This window comes from Hemitrygon akajei, chromosome 23, assembly GCF_048418815.1.
Source record: "Hemitrygon akajei chromosome 23, sHemAka1.3, whole genome shotgun sequence".
In the NCBI taxonomy this organism is placed as follows: Eukaryota; Metazoa; Chordata; class Chondrichthyes; order Myliobatiformes; family Dasyatidae; genus Hemitrygon; species Hemitrygon akajei.
In genome coordinates, this window is record NC_133146.1 from 19,527,009 (window position 1) to 19,544,107 (window position 17,099).

Here is a 17,099-nt window from a genome sequence, read left to right on the forward strand (position 1 = left end):
CGTGCACTCAGCTGACAGAAGTGGCAGAGCTCAGCCTCAGAGTACGCAGCTGTCCCATGTGAATCACCTGCCTGATTGGTGCTGAGTTATTACTGCAGTCAAATTGATTGAACTAATCTAATTCCATTACGGCGTACTGATCTTGGGTAAGTAACTCTGCAGTAGCCTGGCTTTGATCTCCTCAATCTTGGATCATTTCCTGCCATGTAGACATGTATCACTCACCAATCATTCTGGGCAGAGCGCCAAAGGTTTCTACACTGAGGCCTCATCACTTACCTGATGGCTTCCTCCATCTCGACTGTGTCACTTACAAGCACCTGATCTACTCTGACATTAAAGTTATCCAGGGTATTGGATAACTCAAGGGAATTGGAGAGCAACTTTGATTTCAAGTTAACATTGGAGACACATTGCAAGTGACCTGCTGAATGCTTCCAATGTTTTGTGCATTGCTTCACGTTTATTTTTTATTTTATTGAGATACAGTGCAGAATTGGCCCCTCCAGTCTTTGAATGCTAGCCTAATCATGGGACAACATACAATGTCCAATTAACCTACCAACTGGTGGGTCTTTGGAATGTGGGAGGAAACTGGAGCGCCCGGAGGACACCCACGCAGTCACACGGAGAACATACAAACTCTTCACAGGTAGTGGTAGGAACTGAACCTGGGTCTCTTATGCTGTAAAGCAGGGGTGTCAAACTCATTTTAGGTCACGGGCCGGATTGAGCAAAATGCAGCTTCATGAGGGCCGGATCAGTCGGACACGTGTGAACACAGCTTTCGTTGCCTCCATTTTTTCAGCCTGCTCTCATGTGTCTCAGTCTCTGCTATAACTACAAAGTGTTTCACTTTACAAATTCCATTTCTTATGAAGAAGACTGCCGAATAAACACTAAAAACCCTGAAAACCTGGTACCTGAATAAACTCAGCATTAGCCATATCATACGCCATAGGCGCTTCGATTACTGGGGCCAGCTTTAATAGTAATTAGATATTATCTCGCGGGCCAAAGATAATTCCACTGCGGGCCGGATTTGGCCCGCGGGCCTTGAGTTTGACATATATGCTGTAAAGCATTATGCTAACCACAACACTACCATTTCTGCTTTGTGAGCATGTCTTGAAGACTCACTAGGCTGAGGGATTTCCTTGTGATGGGCTGCCATCCTCATGTCCTCGCTGCTATGGCTATGAGACAAGGACTCCCATGTAACCTCATTCGCGCAGTCATGACATTCATAAAAACATGCACATTCCTCAGAAATATCCAAAGACTATGATGGGTTGGGCTAGTTAGAAGCAGAGGAGTGGTGTTCAGTGGGAACACATCACCACTTTGCATTGCAGTAATATTCCACTAAATCCAACAAGGTGAATGACAAGACGATTGCTCCCTTTCACAATAGTGACTGAGGGTGGAATGTTGTTTATGTTTATTGAATAGCTAGTTGCTCAATGAGTAGTGATGTGGGACTTCTGAGATTTGTAAGAATCTCTGGATCAGGCACAGTCTAAACTGTCAAGGGTAATGAAGCCCAGATTGGGACGTATTGGTTCTGTGAAGTCTGTTACTGCTGTGGGTAACTTGATGTTTGAAGTATGGTGCTGGTATAGCATGTAGAATAATCAACGTGGCAGTTGGTGAAAATATTCTGAGCAACAAATGGATTAAAGATATTTGAATTGTTATCCTTAGTGTCTACTTTTGGGATTACTGATTTCAGCTGGAGCATGTGTAATCCCAAAAGTATATTGGTTTGTTTGATTTCTTCGCTGATAGGAACTTCCCTCCTGGTTGGCAGAAATTAGCTAATCGATGAGCTTCTTTGTTGGAGCTGGAGCCTATACCTTGAGAGAGAAAGCTGGAGAAATCTGAGCTGAGTCTGACTGACTCAATACCACAATATCGCATGCATTAACTCAGAGCTGTTTCAGCTTTTCCATGAACTCACTTGGTGTTTCTGGAATAGGAAGTGAAAATGCTGGTGTAATAGTACTTGGGGCATATTCTATAAAAACCCTGGTGTTTGGGTCTGTGAATGTCTGATAGTAATTCTTTCATTGTTCTGTGGAACAGCTAAGAGCTGCAGGAACCAATTGCTGGCAACCACGCATGGAACTTTTCACTGAGATATGCAGACACTTCCTCTTAATTTTTGCGCGAAATCACCACTCGATGCTAGTTCTTCATTTGGAGTTCTACCCTTCTTGATCAATCCCAGTTAGTAACTTATGTGTAGGGGTTTTCCTGACTATCCCACTCTTCCTGTCAGCTGAGCAAAAATAACTCACAAAACATAGTATCAGAACTGTGTTACACCATGAGTTCCCTTGGTCTGTGTTGCTGCAGCTCTCCTCCTGCTCTTCATCTCACCCCATCGGAATTTCCTCCAGGGGACTAACGGTAAACCAGTGATAAGGGTTGAAGACTTGAGAACATCCAGCAGATCTTCCCAAAGGAGATCTAATCCAATCCTAGCACATGCAAGATTGGAAGGCAAGTTACAGTTAGGCATAAAAATGCACTTCCTGTTATTGACAACCCCACGATGACACTCAGAGAGAATGAGAGGCTACTGTTTTATTTTTATTTTTAGTACATTCATTTGCAGGCAGTTTTAATATATTGTAACGTATAGTAATTTTTTATGTATTGCTTTGCACTGCTGCTGTAAAGCAACAAATTTCAGGACATATGTCAGTGATAGGAACATAGAAAACCTACAACACAAAACAGGCCCTTTGGTCCACAAAGCTGTGCTGAACATGTTCTTAACTGAGAAATTACCTAGGGTTAGCCCTCTATCTTTCTAAGCTCCATGTACCTGTCCAGGAGTTTCTTAAAAGGCTCTATAGTATCCACCTCCACCACCGTCACTGGCAGCTCATTCCACACACTCACCACTCTTTGTGTAAAAAAACTTGCCCCTGATATCTCCTCAGTACCTACTTCCAAGCATCTTAAAACTGTGCCCTCTCATGCTAGCCATTTCAGCCCTGGGAAGAAGCCTCTGACTATCCACACGATCAATGCCTCTTATCATCTTGTACACCTCTATCAGGTCACCTCTCATCCTCCATCGCTCCAAGGAAAAAAAGGCCAAGTTCACTTAACCTATTCTCATAAGGCATGCTCCCCAATCCAGGCAACATCCTTGTAAATCTCCTCTGCACCCTTTCTATGGATTCTACATCCTTCCTATAGTGAGGTGACCAGAACTGAGCACAGTACTCCAAGTGGGGTCTGACCAGGGTCCTATATAGCTGCAACATTACCTCTCGGCTCCTGAACTCAATCCCACGATTGATGAAGGCCAATGCACTGTATGCTTTCTTAATCACAGAGTCAACCTGCACAGCAGCTTTGAGTGTCGTATGGACTCGGACCCCAAGATCCCTCTGATCCTTCACACTGCCAAGAGTCATACCATCAATACTATATTCTATCATCAGAATTTGACCTACCAAAATGAACCACCTCAGACTTATCTGGGTTTAACTCCACCTGCCACTTCTCAGCCCAGTTTTGCATCCTATCAATGTCCCGCTGTAACCTCTGACAGCCTGCCACACTATCCACAACATCTCCAACCTTTGTGTCATCAGCAAACTTAGTAACCCATCCCTCCACTTCTTCATCCAGGTCATTTATAAAAATCACGAAGAGTAGGGGTCCCAGAACAGATCCCTGAGGTGCTCCACTAGTGACCGACCTCCATGCAGAATATGACCTGTCTACAACCACTCTTTGCCTTCTGTGGGCAAGCCAGTTCTGGATCCACAAAGCAATGTCCCCTTGGATCCCATGCCTCCTTACTTTCTCAATAAGCCTTGCATGGGGTACCTTATCAAATGCCTTGCTGAAATCCATATACACTATATCTACTGCTCCACCATCATCAATGTGTGGTATTAAATCTGATTCTGATTCTGGAAGTGGCTGCATAATTACTCTTGAATCTAGCAGGTAGTTTCAATTAAAATTAACCATATTGGTGGGTCTGAAGTGGCACAACTTTTTACAGTACCAGTGACCCCGGTTCAATTCCCGCCGATGCCTGTGACTCGCTATGATTGTGTGGGTTTCTTCCGGGTACTCCAGTTTCCTCTCATAATTCAAAGACGTACTGGTTGGTAGCTTAATCGATCATTATAAATTGTCCCGTGATTAGGCTAGGGCTAAATCAGGGGTTGCCGGGAAACGCAGCTCGAAGGACCAGAAGGGCCTATTCCATGCTGCATCTCTAAATAAATAAACAAACAAAAGTATTGTGTGATAAGGTAGGGTAGCACATTACTGTCTCTGAAGGGTGCCACTGAACCAGGTGAGGTTTGACTACAATCTGATAGCTTCATTATTACTCTGACTTAATTACCTTTTTAATTCCAGATTTATTTAATTACCTGAATTTAAATTTCCAGCTGCCATTGTGGGATTTGAACTGCTACCCCTGGACGAACAGTTCAGATCTCTGATTGTTAGCCCAGTACTGTACTTAACTATCACAACACAACACCATATCCTTCACAAAGATTACTTAGTTCCCAGAAAATCTTTGGGACTGTGATCAGTGGCTGTGCTCTTACTGTTACGTGGCTGTACCAGAGCTACTGAGGTCAGCTGGTAACACCTTCATGGGAAGTACAGACAATACAATTAGGTTCAAAATACCCTGAACAGGGATATTTCTCGGAAATAAAAGCAAACTTTTGGGAATATTCAACTGGGTAGGCAGAATCTTACATTTCTAGCATTTGTGGTTTTGGTTCAGGGATTTTTTCCCCATTGTTTGGGGTCTTGTTTGCAAACTCACACAGCATCTTGACAAGAGAAAGAGATTAACCTGTCTCCATGAAGGTCCTGGATCCCGTGATGCTAATCTTGATCCTCACGCTTCTTCCAAAATTATGGATGAATTAGTTCCTTTCCATTTTTTTCAGACAACCTGTGGTTTAAATCTTCTCCATCTTTTGGAATTACAATAAAATTCACAATGTAATATTTGAATACTATTAATATACAAGCAGAGTAACTCAAACCTCACACAGTGTCACCTGGCTGATCACACCAGCCAGAACGTTCAACTACAAAGTCAGAGGCTGGTCAATTAATCCTGAGCTATGTGGAAATGGCTTCTCTCATGGGGAGGGGGAATCTCTGGCATCCTCTGCTCTGGGGATAGGGTGGTGGAGGGTGGATCATTAGATGTATTTAAGGTGGAGATAGATAAATATTTGAAAGGTCCGGGACTTGAGGGTTGTTGGGAACTGGCACGGAAGAGGGGTTGACACCAGCATAGATCAGCCATGATCATCCTATGGGGTAGGCCTGAGGGGTCAAGTGGCCTACTTGTGCTGCTGTGTTCTTGTTTTTTTATGTAGTTACAGTGAATATGTTTGATGATCCTTGGCCATACTTCTGTCTAATGGGATAGGAAAAGGAGTGCTTTTTGCTCATTGAACTCTTCAATGTTGTGTGACACTGTTCATGGTTGTGTAAACTAAGGGTAGCTTTGGTTTATTTTGGACATCTATACTTCATGCCAAACCAACTTGGTTTTAATGTGTTTCGCAGGAAGGGTAGTGCTCCAGTCGAGGAATTGTCCAGCACAGGACGTACCGTAGCATTAGGACAGGGTCCGTTAGGATAGGAATCTGCTTCTTGATACAGGCTGTAAAAATACTGAATTCCCTGTCATCACCTAGGTCTCATCACCTGTGAAGCGCCAGTAGTATTATATTCAGATTCAGATTCAGTTTATTGTCATTTATAAACCACAATATACAATGCAGTTAAAAAATGAGACAATGTTCTCCAGAATCATATCACGAAAAAGCACAAAACAGACCACACAAGAAAAACCACATAACGTTTGGTAATCCCCAATCCAGAGTCTGGAGAGGCTGCTGCGTATCGATATCGCGCTACCATCTTAGCACGTTCCCCGGAAAGGAACTACAAACCTAAAGCTACAAGACCTACACAAAACCACATAGTTACATATAGTTATAGTTAATATATAGTGCAGACAAAACCATAATTGATAAAAGACTAACTGACAAAGACCACATAATTATAACACATAGTTTCAACAGTGCAAAGCAATACCGTAATCTGATAAAGAGCAGTTGTTTACTTTTTCAACTTGTCATGTAATTGCACCTTATTAGTTGTTAATTCACTTGTAATACTAGTTTATGTGTGGAATTGGAGTTATATGTACAGTACAGTGTTGTGCACGCCTTGGTCCAGAGGGACGTTGTTTCGTTTGGCTGTATACACGTATACAGTTGAATGACAATAAACCAGACTTGAATTTGCACTTGAACTTCAGGAAGTAGCATTCATAAATGAGCATTAAAGGAGATGTTTGATCTTATTTTGTTAGGTGTTGCTAATATTAGTGATACAGTGGACTGAATCCAATGTGGGTCAGGATATACTCACTATCCATACAGAATATACATTTGCCACTGTCACCTGCTTGACTGGTTTAGATCTGCAAGGCTGAAGTTTCTAACACCATCTGAGAGGTGGGGTGTGGATGAGTTATGCAGCTTGGCCAGAACCAGCCTAATGAATACCAGAATGCACAATTTACCTATTGTTGCTTGAAATCTCCATTGAAATGAATGAGTTGCAGAACCTGTTAAGCCAGGTGCAAGATCTGTGAGTAGGTTTCTTAGCCCCGAGCAGGCTCTTAACTGAAACTTCCGCAATGCGGTGCACAGACAGATTTGCAAGCTGGAATCTGGTGTGAGTGAGTGAGTGCGTGCATGTGTGTGTGTGTGTGTGTGTGAAAGTGTTGGATTTGATTGAAATGTTTGCTGCAGAACGTCCAGTATTTACCAGGCACAGCGGTTAGCATGATACTTTACAGCACCAGCTGTAAGATTGGGGTTCAGTTCCCACCACTGGCTCTAAGGAGCCTGACCATGTGGGTTTCCTTCAGGTGCTTCAATTTCCTCCCACTTTTCCAAAGATTATGGGTCAGTGTTAGTGACTTGTGGGCATGCTGTGTTAGTGCTGGAAGCATGGTTATGCTCACAAGCTTTCTGTTACACTTGCGAGCATTCTGCAACACATCCTTGGACTGTGTTGGTCATTGTCACAAACGGTCCATTTTAAAGTACAGTATGTTTTGACGTTTCAATGTACATGTGACAAATAAAGCTATGTTTTTTTATTGCATTGACACTGACAGATTCAAACTGAGTAGTTCCAGGGCAGTAGCAGAAACCATTGTGTTGCTTTAGAAAGTGGTCTGGGTTAAAACCTCAGGCAGCAAGTAAACACTGCTGCAGCTTATCAAGGCTAGTAGTGTGGTAGCGGCAAGTGGCTATCAGCATGTGCAGCCTCTTCACCTTTCCACTATCTGTCTAATGACACTTCGTTCAAATCAGCTTGCTGATAATCTGCACATCACCCAGTTGCACGCACTGCAACCTTTAACAGCGTAAAAGGAGTGAGTGGACGGGAATGCTCTGCTAATGTCTGTGCTAAGTGATAAATGCAGTCTTTCCTTGGGTCGAGTCCACCCACTTCAGGGTCAGAGCTGTTGTTAGACGTTCTGATCGGAAGCAACTTCACATCTCAATTTCTCTGTGTTGAATAGATATTCTGGTATTGTTACACAGGCAATGGTGACAGCCATATTGTGCACACCAAATGTAGTAAATATTGATGAGATATTGTGGCATCCAAAAGAGAGTGTCACGATTTAGGCCACATTTACTCAATTTAGAATGATCAGAATCAGGTTTAATATCACTGGCATATGCCATGAAATTTGTTGTCTTTGTGTTAGCAGTACAATGCAGTACATAGTAATAGAAATGGTGAGGTAAAGTTCATGGGTTCAATGTCCATTCAGGAATCCAGTGGCAGAGGGGAAGAAGCTGTTCCTGAATTGTTGAGTGTGTGCCTTCAGGTTTCTGTATGCATCTCTTAATAAAAATAGGAGAAGTATGATCTCTACTGTTCTTTTGCTAAGGAGCTTGTTCTTTATGTGAATGTTTAGTTTGTGTAGTATCCTGAAATCATTTTGAAGGAAAATCCTTCATCAGATCTCTGTATTCCTCTCCATAGACACTGCCTGACCTGCTGAGTTCCTCCAGCATTTTGTGTGTGTTGCTCTGGGTTTCCAGCATCTGCAGAATCTCTTTAATTTTTCTCATTTTACAGGGTTGTATTATGGAATCAGCGAGGCAGTTTATTTTGATGGTAAAGTTGTCAATAAGGCAAGACCATCTCTCTCTCAAGATGGCTTTGCTTTTGGATTTGAGGAAGTGAAGGGGAGGGTTAATATCTAATGAGGTGGTGAAGGTTCTATCACAGATAATGACATCAAAGGGTTGAGGTTAAGGAGCCAGCAGTGGAGAATGGCTTTTGGTTTAAAAAGTGTTTATAAAGAACAGTTAGGGAAGTAGTGAGATTGAAAGGGATTGCAGGCGTGGGTGGCAGATCCTCATTTGAGATCAGGACAAGACATGAAGATGTGGCTGTGGGTTGAATGAGTTGCATTGTTATTTGGAGGGAAAGGTATGGGGAGGTTGAAGGCAGTGAGTCTGAAGGGCAAGGAGACAAGAAACCAGGAAAGGTTGAAACACCTGAATGTGGGTTCTGTGCAGAGATTGAGGGAGGGGAGGGGGTGATGGGAGTGTGATCATTGGAGAAGGTGGTATTTTCAGGGAAATGTTTTGTGGTTTGGTTTGGGGTGGGTGTGGAGAGGACAGGAGAGAAGCAGAGATGCAAAGGACAAAGCCAATTGTCCCACTCAGTTCTTGCTGTAGAGGGAAGGTCATCCAGTCTGTGGATTAATGGGGGTGTTGAGAGAAGCAAACTATAAACAAAGGTAAAAGCTATGAAATGAGGCAGTGAGAGAGAACCCTTACGAAGGAAGGTACATCTCTAGTTTTCTGCCTCAGAGAGTTTCAGATTCTAGTTCCTTTGAGGTATTTAAAGCAGAGGCAGATGACATTTCATAGTTTGAAGGGTTTGTATTGAAATTGGTTTATTATTGTCACATGTACCGAGATACAGTGAAAAGCTTGTCCTGGGTACTGTTTACTTAGATCAAACCATTGTACACTGCATTGAGGTAGAACAAGGTAAAACAGTAACACAACACGGAAGACAGTGTTACAGTTACAGAGAAAGTGCAATACAGTAAAACAATAAGGGACAAGTTCATAACTAGGTAGATTGTGAGGTTGACACCATCTTGAGAACCGTTAAATACTAGAGAACCATTCAACAGTCCTGTAACTGTGAGGTAGATGCTATCCTTGAGCATTTGAGGACTATGGGGATCTGGCAGAAAGCAGGAGAAGATGAAACATGGAGTGGGGTCACAAGTAGTAGGGTTGAGTGGCCTTAGAACACAGAACATAGAACAGTACAGCACAGGAACAGGCCTTTTGGCCCACAGTGTTCTGCCAAACTAGCTAAAAAGTAAATCAAAAATACCCCAAAACTAATTCCTCCTACCTACACAATGCCCATATCTTCCTGTCTTTCTCATATTCCTGAGCCCACCTAAATGTCTCTTAAAAGCCTCTAATGTTTTTGCCTCTAGCACCATATCAGGCAGTGCGTTCCAGGCATCCACCAGTTTTTTTTTAAACTGACCCCTCACAATCCCTTTGAACCTACCCCCTCTCACCTTCAATGCATGCCCTCTGGTATTAAACATTACTACCCTGGGAAACAGATACATGCCTCTCATAATCTTATAAACCTCTATCAGATCTCCCCTTAGCCTCTGCTTCTTCAAAGAAAACAACCCAAGTTTGTCCAGCCTCTCATGATAGCACATACCCTCTAGATCAGGCAGCATCCTGGTAAACCTCTTCTGCACTTTCTCCAAAGCTTCAACATTCTTCCTATAGTGAGGAGACCAGAACTGTAAGCATAATTCCAGATGTTTCCTAACCAGAGTTTCATAAAGTTGTAACATAACCTCTTGACTTTTGAACTCAGTGCCTTGACTAATAAAAGTAAGTATTCCATAAGTCATCTTAACCACCTTGTCAACCTGTGTAGCCACTTTCAAGGAGCTATGAACTTGGATCCCAAGATCTCTGCTCAGCAACACTGTTAAGGATATTGCCCTTAACAATGTGTTGTCTCCTTACATTCGCCCTACCAAGGTGCAACACCTCACATTTAACTGAGTTAACTCCATCTGCCATTTCTCTGTTCATATCTGCAACTGATCTATATTGCATTGCATTTTTGCTTGTTTTCTACACTATCCACAGCCCCACCAATCTTAGTATCATCTGTAAACTTACTAACCCACCCATCTACTTGCTTTGTCATGAAACGCAGGGCTTTAGGAAGTGTTCAATAAATTTGACTGTGCTAAGGCAGAGAGAAAAATTGAACTAGGCAGCTGTGATACACACAGAGCATTGAATTGTAGAAGTCATTACTGAATCACACATTTTCAGGAGACCCTCCCTGCCTTCTTCCCGCTCCTAGTCACTCAGCCAGTCGACTTTTGCCAAAGGCCCACAGGCTTGGCCCTTCTGGTTTCAGCCTGATTTTTTTCCCACACAACTTACCGTGATTTTGTTCTTTTTGTCTTTTTTGAGTAGCTTTCACACATCTGCAACAGGTCAGGAGTCCCCTGCTACATTCACATTCAGTCCCACCAGCTCACTATCACTACTGATGTCCGGTTTCAAAGTGCATTTAATATCAGAGTATGTATATAGTATACAATCTGAAATTTGTCCATTTCACAGACATACAGTGGCATGCAAACGTTTGGGCACCCCGGTCAAAATTTCTGTTACTGTATTGTGAATAGCTAAGCGAGTAAAAGATGACCTGATTTCCAAAAGGCATAAAGTTAAAAATGACACATTTCTTTAATATTTTAAGCAAGATTACTTTCATATTTCCATCTTTTACAGTTTCAAAATAACAAAAAAGGAAAAGGGCCGGAAGCAAAAGTTTGGGTACCCTGCATGGCCAGTACTTAGTAACATCCCCTTTGTCAAGTATCACAGATTGTAAGCGCTTTCTATAGCCAGCTAAGAGTCTTTCAATTCTTGTTTGGGGGATTTTCACCTATTCTTCCTTGCAAAAGGCTTCTAGTTCTGTGAGATTCTTAGGCTGTCTTGCATGCACTGCTCTTTTGAAGTCTATCTACAGATTTTCGATGATGTTTAGGCCGGGAGACTGAGGGCCATGGCAAAACTTTCAGCTTGCGCCGTTTGAGGTGTGTTTAGGATCATTATCCTGTCGTAGAAGCCGTGCCCTTTTCATCTTCAGCTTTTTTATAGATGGTGTGATGTTTGCTTCCAGAATTTGCTGGTATTTAATTGAATTCATTCTTCCCTCTACCAGTGAAATGTTCCCTGTCCCAAAGCATGATCAATCCACCCCACAGTTGGAGTGGTGTTCTTTTCATGAAATTCTGCACCCTTTTTTCTCCAAACATACCTTTGCTCATTGTGACCAAAATGTTCTATTTTAACTTCATCAGTCCACAGGATTTGTTTCCAAAATGCGTCAGGCTTGTTTTGATGTTCCTTTGCAAACTACTGACGCTGAATTTTGTGGTAAGGACACAGGAAAGGTTTTCTTCTGATAACTTTCCCAGGAAGGTCATTTTTGTGCAGGTGTCGCTGCACGGTAGAACAGTGTACCACTACTCCAGGGTCTGCTAAATCTTCCTGAAGGTCTTTTGCAGTCAAACTGGGGCTTTGATTTGCCTTTCTAGCAATCCTATGAGCAGTTCTCTTGGAAAGTTTTCTTGGTCTTCCAGACCTCAACTTGACCTCCACTGTTCCTGTTAACTGCCATTTTTTAATTACATTACGAACAGAGGAAACGACTACCTGAAAACGCTTTGCTATCTTCTTATAGCCTTCTCCTGCTTTGTGGGCATCATTTATTTTAATTTTCAAAGTGCTAGGCAGCTGTTTAGAGCCCATGGCTGCTGATTGTTAGGACAAGGTTTGAGGAGTCAGGGTATTTATAAAGCTTTGAAATTTGCATCATCTGGCCTTTCCTAACAATGACTGTGAACAAGCCATAGCCCTAACAAACTAATTAAGGTCTGAGATCTTGATAAAAGTAATCTGAGAGCTCAATTCTTTTGGGGTGCCCAAACTTTTGCATGGTGCTCCTTTCCTTTTTTTCACTCTAAAATTGTGCAAAACAAAAATAATACACTAATCTTGCTTAAAATGTTGAAAAGAATGTTTCATCTTTAACTTTATGACTTTTGGAGATCAGTTCACCTTCTACTCACTTAACTATTCACAGTAACAGAAATTTTGACCAGGCGTGCCCAAACTTTTGCATGCCACTGTACATGAAACAAAGAAACTCCACTGAACGATAGAAACATTTATGCCTCGAAGCTCTCCCTCCCCCTTCCTTCACACAAGGAGCAGAAAATGCATCGACCTTGCCAACCCCCACCTCACCACGAGAGCAGCAGCAGAAGCACCAGGAGTCCATCAAACTACAGTTCACAAACCAAAAGCTGATGGAGCAACTCAGCAGGCTAGGCAGCATCTATGGGAAAAAAGTACAGTCGACATTTTGTGCTGAAGAGTCCTGCCGAAGGGTTTCGGCCCGAAACATCGATTGTACTTTTTTCCATAGATGCTGCCTGGCCTGTTGAGTTCCTCCAGCATTTTTGTGTATTGCTCAGATTCCCTGCATCTGCAGATTTTCTCTTTTTTGTGACAGTTCACAAACCAGCACTTCTCAGACAAGCTCTCTCTCTGTCTCCAGCAAGGGAGAGAGAAGTTGCTTCTGCAACAGCAAGACCAGCAATTCACTGTTTCGATGTATCAGTAGTTTCAGTAGTTCCATTTAATATCAGAGAAATGTATGCAATATACATCCCGAAATTCTTGTTCTTTGCAGACATCCATGAAAGCAGAAAAGTGCCCCAAAGAATATATGTGATTGTATCTCTCTCTCTCTGTACAAGATTGGTACAATCTTCCATGTCGCTTCTCTAAGTCCCCCATCTTGAGGACCAACAGGCTCTCTCTTCATTGAGAAAGAGAGAGGGCTTGTTCAAGTACAGGGTCCTCTCTCCAACAGCAGCCAGTGATTAGCAAATACACTGTTTGCTGTCTCCTGTTCCAGTCTTGATGTTCCAGTTTCCCACAACACTTCAGTCAACAAAATTGGTGAGGAACCATCTTACAGCAGGATACCAGAGCCCCTCACTTCCTCTTTGAACTGACCAACTGGTCTTTCCCCATTACCACTTCTGTGTTCTCCGCAGCTCAGTGTATTCTTACATTGAATAACTTCTGTTTTATCTGTATTCACGTTCTCCAAATAAAGATTTGTAATGGAAATGTGTTCCTTCTTTAGAATGGAAGTGGTTAAAACCTTGCCAACCATGACACTGGGGCAACTGCAGATCAGAAGGCAACTGGGCATGAAAGGTGCTGTCACCTGAATAGGTGGGAGGGTGCAGAAAATAGGGGAATAGAATGGAGTCCTTACAGGAAACAGGGTGAGAGGAGGAGAGGTCAGGAGTAGGTGTAGGGTTCATCTTCCTTACCTTCCAACCCCCTGCTCTCCCAATTCAATGGATTATTCTTTGTAATTACAGTCTTGGTGGCTTTGTGGAATGCTAATATGGAACACATTAGGGACATTTAACGACTCTGATAGGCACATAAATGATAGAAAAAATGGAGGGCTATGTGGGAAGGAAGTGTAAGATTGGTCTGAGTAGGCTAAGAGGTCAGCACCACATCATGGGCTGAAAGGCCTGTACTGTGCTGTTCTATGTTCAATGTGATGCCATCACTGCACACATCTTCTCCACTTTCAGCATTCTGTAAGGACTATTCTCTATGAGATGCTGGTTCACTCCAGCAGCCATTTCCCATGATATGTTCTTAGGCAATGCCCTTACTCTCCATCCAGGGATCGAAGGATTCTGTCAGGCAGAGCGAGATTCAGTTGTATCTTATCCAGTTTTGTTTATGCATTTACTGTGCATATTGTTTCCTTCTTACATTAGAGAAACCAAATGCACGTTGGGTCATCTCTTCAGAACCCCTCTGTTTGGGGAAGGGTGACTGCACTCCTCCATTCTACACCACTGACTGTTCTGTGCCTTATACCAGATATGCAGAGAATGTAACATTCATACCCTCCTACGTACACCTTTCCACCCTGCTGGCTGAATTAGAGAGTATTAGCTATCAGGAGAGGTTAGACAATCTTGGGTTGTTTTCTCTGGTGTGTCAGAGGCTGAGGGGAGAGCTGATATAAGTTTATCAAATTATGGGAGGGGTAGACAGGGTAGTTTTTGTGTAAATGTCGAATACTAGAGGCATAGATTTGTAGTGGTTGAAGCAGAGTTTAAAGAGTTATTTAGACAGACATATGAACAGGCAGGAAATGAAGGGACGTTGACCACGTGCAGGAAGGTGGTGTTAGTTTAGCCACTATCAGTACAGACATGGTGGCCCAAAGGGGCTGTTCCTGTGCTGTTCTGTTTCACGTTCTAGTAGCCTATAGCATCTTGCTCAATAGCGCACCCTCATACTCTTGTCTGATTATCTAGCTTTTCCATTCAGATTGGCTAGTCCTACAAGAGTAAAATACTCTAATTTGTGAAATCATAGATTTTATCTCTTCACATCTCTGCTATCAAACCTTTCCATAATGTGAAAGAGTTCTGTTTGGTTACTATTCGCCATCTCTTTTCAAAGGACCCATGGCTTTGTTTCCGGATTGTTAAACATATGACTTCTCACACCGGCTCAGCCCTTCAGTCAGATTCTGTCTGGTCTTTTATCTCCATGCCATTTTCCTATACCAATCTCGCATCCCTTGATGCCTGTATGTACATGGTGACTGAGCCTCCACAGTCCTCTTGGGCTGAGTATCTATCAGGCTACAACACAGAAATGTTCAGTACCCTTTGGATAAAGTCAAGAAGAATTCCGTATCTTTACAACCCTCTGCAAGAGGAGTAGGTCGAATACTGATGCTTTCACTTGAGATTGAGTCCTTTGGTTCTAACTCCCCTGCAGGAAGGAGCTGCTTTACAGTATATCCCTCTGAAACTGTTACATCCAAATGATTTCATTCCTAAACTATCCTGCCAGCATACCTACCTGTGCAGCACTGCTAGGAACCCACCTCGTGAATCCATGCTGGGCTTGCTTTTGCCCAGGATGATCCCATGCACCCCCGATGATCCCCCGCCATTGCAGTGTTCACAATCGTCATTGACACAGCAGCTGCTTGCATTCTAACGCGTGCTCACTTATGTACACAGGCGCAGAACAAACAGACCGGAGTCCTTGCTGCTGCAAAGGTGATTGAGACCAAGAGTGAGGAGGAGTTGGAAGATTACATTGTGGAGATTGACATCCTGGCATCCTGCGACCACCAGCACATTGTCAAGCTGCTCGATGCATTTTACTATGAAAACAAGCTGTGGGTAAGAGCGGTGCTGGGTTAAGCATCAAGAATCACCTTTATATTTACCATATACATTTACATGTGTTAAGAATTTGCTGTGGTGTGTTGGTCAGGGTGTAACATGCAACAAAAAACAACAACATTCAACAATGATAACGAATGATATAATAAAGTTAGAGGTTAAAGTACAGATATGGAATAAAATGTGCATAAATACATAAATACCAGCATGTATTTACAATGTAAACAGTGTTTATAAACAGTTGTTTAAAGTGTTTATGGTACAGTGCAGTAACAGGGGTAATAAATTGAGGGGGGGGCTCACTAGAATAGTTGATAAACACTCTGGGAGGGAGGGATCTGACTCACCTGAGGGGCCGTGCCTCTGAGAAGGCAGCACTCTCTCAGTACTGCACTACCATAACACAGTACACTGGGAATAAATTGCTGTGCGGTTGCTAAAGATGTTTTAACCCACTTCAATAAAGTGCAGACAGTGTGCTTTTGCAGTGACAGTGCTGTCTTATGGAACAAATCCTCTGTAGGTTTGTAGAATTTGGCTGCTGCCACCTCCCCAACCTCCACCTTGTGTGTCAAATACCATTCTGGCTGGTTTCCTGGTTTGGCATTACAGAACAACCAATTGGAGAGAGTCATACATAGCATGGTGCAGTGTGTTCCTAGGCCTGTGTCAGGGACAGTGTATGCTGTTAAGATGGAACCACAGCTTCAGTGGCACATTTTATTTCACATTACAGTTTGAAAAATTGGTCTTATCCCCAGCCATGAAGCCCAGCCTCACTGCATCTAGTCTGTTGAGACCACTAATATTTCTATGGGTTTCAGTATGATCCTTCGTTCTTCTAAACTCAAGAGAATAAAGTTCTAGTTTAGCTTACCGTAGATTCCGGATTATAAGCCGCTACTTTTTTCCCACATTTTGAACAGCTTTGAACTCTGCGGCCAATAATCCAGAGCGGCTAATACATGGTTTTTTTTTCATGCCGCCTCGTAAACATTTTGCCTCGTAACAGTAGACCAATAAAATTGATGAGTAGTTCACAGAGGTCCAATGAAATTGTACGATAAATCAAGCGCACTTTCACAATTAAATTATTGTAAATCAGTCATTTGTACTCACCCTCATCAACATGGAAAATACTCGAAGCAAGACCCGAGCGCGTCAGACCCGATTAGACCCGATCGCAATGCGCAAGCGTCAGACCCGATTAGACCCGAGCGCATTGCGCAAGCGTCAGACCCGATTAGATCCGATCGCAATGCGCAAGCGTCAGACCCGATTAGACCCGAGCGCATTGCGCAAGCGTCAGACCCGATTAGACCCGAGCGCATTGCGCAAGCGTCAGACCCGATTAGACCCGATCGCATTGCGCAAGCGTGTCAGACCCGATTAGACCCGAGCGCATTGCGCAAGCGTCAGACCCGATTAGACCCGATCGCAATGCGCAAGCGTCAGACCCGATTAGACCCGAGCGCATTGCGCAAGCGTCAGACCCGATTAGACCCGAGCGCATTGCGCAAGCGTCAGACCCGATTAGACCCGATCGCATTGCGCAAGCGTGTCAGACCCGATTAGACCCGAGCGCATTGCGCAAGCGTCAGACCCGATTAGACCCGAGCGCATTGCGCAAGCGTCA

The 17,099-nt window shown here is 43.1% G+C and overlaps 1 protein-coding gene across 3 annotated transcripts in view; it reads left to right on the forward strand.

Annotated features, from left to right (window-relative positions):
• The window catches only part of slka (STE20-like kinase a), a 114,925-nt gene that overhangs the window by 35,325 nt on the left and 62,501 nt on the right, over positions 1–17,099 (forward strand). For all 3 annotated transcript variants that reach the window (XM_073027097.1, XM_073027098.1, XM_073027099.1), the window contains exon 2: positions 15,296–15,460. In XM_073027097.1, the coding sequence (XP_072883198.1) occupies positions 15,296–15,460 (165 nt within the window). The remainder of the gene's footprint in view (positions 1–15,295; positions 15,461–17,099) is intronic.